Source organism: Sinocyclocheilus grahami, unplaced genomic scaffold, assembly GCF_001515645.1.
Source record: "Sinocyclocheilus grahami isolate Dianchi unplaced genomic scaffold, SAMN03320097.WGS_v1.1 scaffold536.1, whole genome shotgun sequence".
Taxonomy (NCBI): Eukaryota; Metazoa; Chordata; class Actinopteri; order Cypriniformes; family Cyprinidae; genus Sinocyclocheilus; species Sinocyclocheilus grahami.
The window spans coordinates 354,292-358,482 of record NW_015505715.1 but is presented as its reverse complement, the minus strand read 5'-3'; the positions used below and the strand labels follow the sequence as shown (position 1 = coordinate 358,482).

At 34.9% G+C, this 4,191-nt stretch overlaps 1 protein-coding gene across 2 annotated transcripts in view; it reads left to right on the top strand.

Annotated features, from left to right (window-relative positions):
* Positions 1–2,718, top strand: part of LOC107555520 (phosphatidylinositol glycan anchor biosynthesis, class O) — a 14,496-nt gene extending 11,778 nt beyond the window's left edge. For both annotated transcript variants that reach the window (XM_016238344.1, XM_016238345.1), the window contains exons 10-11: positions 916–986; positions 1,447–2,718. In XM_016238344.1, coding sequence (XP_016093830.1) covers positions 916–986; positions 1,447–1,576 — 201 coding nt within the window. In that variant the 3' untranslated portion in view covers positions 1,577–2,718. The remainder of the gene's footprint in view (positions 1–915; positions 987–1,446) is intronic.
* The last annotated feature ends 1,473 nt before the right edge of the window (positions 2,719–4,191 follow it).

Below are 4,191 nucleotides of genomic sequence, written 5' to 3'. Positions count from 1 at the left end.
AGGTGGCGGTAATGCACTTATAAGTCTGCGATCCACCGTAAAGCAAGAAGAAGACGACTCCTCACGCTCCGGCTGTTGAGAAGGCTCTCAGGACAGTTCAGACATTGCAGTGCATCAGAGGTCAAAAAACAATATAAATACTGTTCAGTTTCTTGCACAGACCGATCGTTTCGTGTCTTTACACATCAATGTATAGTCACGATCCGCAAGGTTTAATTTGGTTTTGTTTGTGTAGGTTTTTTTTAACTCTCAAAGCCGTGATTCCCATCCACTTCCATTATAAGACTGACAGACTGCAACGGTTTGAGTTAAAAATTTTCGTTTGTGTTCTACTGAAGAATAGTTCTACTGAAGTCACCTACATCTTGGATGCCCTGGGGGTAAGCAGATAAACATCAAATTTTCATTTTTGGGTGAACTATCCCTTTAAGTGTCAAAAATAACTAGTGACTCATCGAAACGGAGAATGATTCTTCTGATTTTATTACATTCAGCTTAAGTGGTGATTGATAATGGATAGTGTAGTTTATTTTTTTTTATTCGTTTTTCTTTTTACATTAAACACATTAAATATTTCATATACATATGTAATATGTGTATTTCCATCACAGGTTTGGTCTTTAAAAGTCTTAAATTTAGCTTTATCATATCTGTAGACACCCTGTTTTAACTGAAACAATGTTTCTGTGACCTCCTTCATAGTGACACGGCGTTTCACGGTAATCACAATTTTTTTATCATTCACCAGAGTGTGTGAATTGTTCCATAAAGAAAAGCATGTTTTTTTTTTTTTTGTGTTTAGTTGTGTAAGACTTTGTGTGAAGAGGCTTAGCAGGCTAATGTTTTCTCGTCTAGTGTGATTTATACGCTTTTGTAAAATGGAACATAAATTATAAATAACTTGTTTACCTTTAGGTTTTTGCGTCGGTTTGTGCTGCAGCCATCCTCAGGAGACACCTCATGGTGTGGAAAGTGTTTGCACCCAAGTGAGTCACCATCTCTAACTTATTGTTTCTTTCTCTTCTATCTCTTAACGCTTTCTGTCTTTTTTTATTTTAAGGAATTGATTAAATGATCTAGGAATGTGCACATTTTCGAAATAGACTAGTTGGTGGGTTGAACAATGGTGGTTGGTGTTGTTTGACAATGTCGTTTCATACGAGGTCCTTTATAACTTTACTAAAATTCACCCACACACCACTTGCTTTTCATGTAAAGAGAGTTTAGCCCGCTAACTGTCATGCTTTATAAGTAGATGGTTAACTCTGAATTATGACTAAGAGGTTTATAACAACTCCGACTTTCACAAGTGGTGATTTATTGTAGTGATGGATTTTGCCGTCATTACAAACAAACCCACACAGGGATCCATTGTGGACAGTGAAAGTTAATGACAAAAAAGCTCTTCTCATAACTGCATTCTAAGATATTCTTCTATTTCGGCAGATTGATGTTTGAGGCATCGGGCTTCATCGTGGGCAGTGTGTTTGTGGCACTGGGGGTCGCCATGGTGATGAGGGTGGACGTTTCAGTGGGTGGGTTATTTAAGAAACTCCTCCCTCAGAACTCCAGGTAGCACTGGCTACCCTGACCACGCCCCCTTTTCCTCCTACAAACCCAATCCTGACCTCTTCAGAGATGTGCTGGTCATCCTCCTCAACTCCACTGCCAACCATACGAAAGGAAACCAGATTTGTTTTGCATCTGACTTTGTCTGTTTTGGACCAAAGAGGTCTAAAGCATCTACTCATTTTCGAATACGTGAGAGAAGTCAATAAACCGAAGCTCATGCTTTATAAAAGCTTTCAACAAGCTATTGAACTGTCAGCCTTTGTTGCTCTGCTGCCTTTTTGTATTGAAGAAGAGAGAGAAAAGATGATCTTTGTGCATGCCTTTTTACTGCCATGTCCCACAAGGTCATTATAGAGATGATATTAAGTTATTATAATGAAGGGCTACATGAAATCCACAGTGTTGCTATGGTATGAACCCCCCCCCCCCCCAGTGTAAATGATGACATAATTTTTTGGATTTGGGTTGAACTATCCCTTTAAAAGCTACAAGCGCATGCTTGAGGGAGTCCTTAATTTCAGCAGTGGGCAGGAACTATTTTTTTTGTTTTATTCTTCCGCTTATTTTTTAAATTTTTTTTTTTTAAAGCTTGAACTGTGTTTGATAAACCCGCTCATTGTTAATGTGTTGTCCTGTCTATTCACTAGCAATAACCACTCAAGCATCAGGGTTGAACCAATAACATGTCTGTTATATTCTGCACCGTTTGAAATTTATTTTAAATTCCTCACCTAGATAACAGGTCACTAGCTTTAACGGTTGCCTTGTTTGATGTTAGTGAATGAAACGGTGCTCATTCAATTTGCATTGACTGTTATTTATTTAGCTGTCATATATTTAGTTCACTAATGGATTAAATGACTTATTTGATCTCATTTTTGTGAGAAATGCATAGGGAAGATAATTACATCATGTGCTCAGGTTAATTTAGCCATAATGCAATAGAAGTATTCTGCTCTGCATGGTGCATTTGTGTGTGTGTGAGGGGCTGATTTTTTAAATTTTTTTTTTACTTTTTTAAAACAAAATCCTGTCAAGCCATACAGTGGCTTTTAATGTCTTAATGTGTGGTTGATGATTGAATTAGCTGTGAAAGGAATCATTTTAATTGTCTTAAAATTGTTTAAATTCAAAAGGGAGAAAATCAATTAAATATTTTGTACAATTTGAAGTGGTTGTTTGTGTGTGCATTCTAGTTTCTTTTTGTTTGCAGGAGCAGCTGTTGGCCTGCAGAGCGCAGTGTTTTATCTAAAAACACCCTATGAAATCTGATTGATTCTGCGGTCAGTAAGTGCCAGGGTAAGCTCAGAAATGACTTACAAGCAGAATTCAGTCTGTTCAATCCTGTTATGCGGTGACATTTTTTCCTTTAAAATAACTTTTTGATCTTTCACACATCATTAAGGGAGTGATGTTTGACAGAGGTGCATTTCTTTTACAGTCTTTATCAGTACTTAAAGACATCTGTGATTAATTTTTGCAGAAATAACATTATTTTTGGTATACAGGACAAGAATAATGACTGTTAATAGTGTGGGGCCCTGTGGTGGCAGCATTATTTATTGAAAGTTCACCTGCAACCATTAGAAATGAAAATATAAAAATAAAACAGCCGTTTTCCAGCATAAATAGCACTGTTTCCTGAAATGACCCATTTATTAAACTTCACTGAAATGAGGAAATAACTTATTTATTTATAATTTACATATGTCAATTCCTATTTATTGCAACCGGCACTGAAAGGAACACTGAAGGCAAACCTATTAACATAAAATTATGAATTAATATGCTTGTTTGTTATTTAAGGATGTAGTCCCTTTTCCCCTTGATGCCCAAAGTGCCCTTTTGTCAAGGCAATTTTTTTCTTTTTGTAATTAAACGCCCTTTTGTGAAGGCCTGCCCAATCTAACTATTAGTAAAATGAATGAATAATAATTTAGCTGTAAATAAAATGATCCACATGATGACCTTTCACCTGACAAGCTCAACCAGGACGATCCCTCACGTTCACACACCTTTAGTAATTTAGCGCACAACCAGGATACCTTCAATAACGGACACTGTGTTCTCTATTTTTTGATGTAGTGTCTAATGAATGATCTGTAGTGTGTATATTATTATTATTATTACTAGTGTGTATGATTTGAAAGCTTTGTTTGATTTTGAGTACAGGTTAAATGGTTTTGAAGTGATTGTTTGATTTAGTGCTGTCAAAAGATTAATCTCGATTAATCGCATCCAAAATAAAAGTTTTTGTTTACACGTGTGTACTGTGTATATATAAATTGGATGCGATTAATCGCGATTAATCGTTTGACAGCACTATATAATATAAATAATAAATATATTTATTTATATTTATTTATTTATATAATATTAATCCGATCGCTCAAACCGTGTGTATATATAAATACACACACATGCATGTATATATTTCAGAAAAATATGCTATATTTATATATTAAAAGTATTTATATATAATATAAATTATATGAATATAAATGTATACATGTAAATACATGCAAATATTAAAATATATACTGTATGTGTCTTTATATAAATAATAAATATACACAGTACACACACACATTATGTAAACAAAATCTTTTATTTTGGATG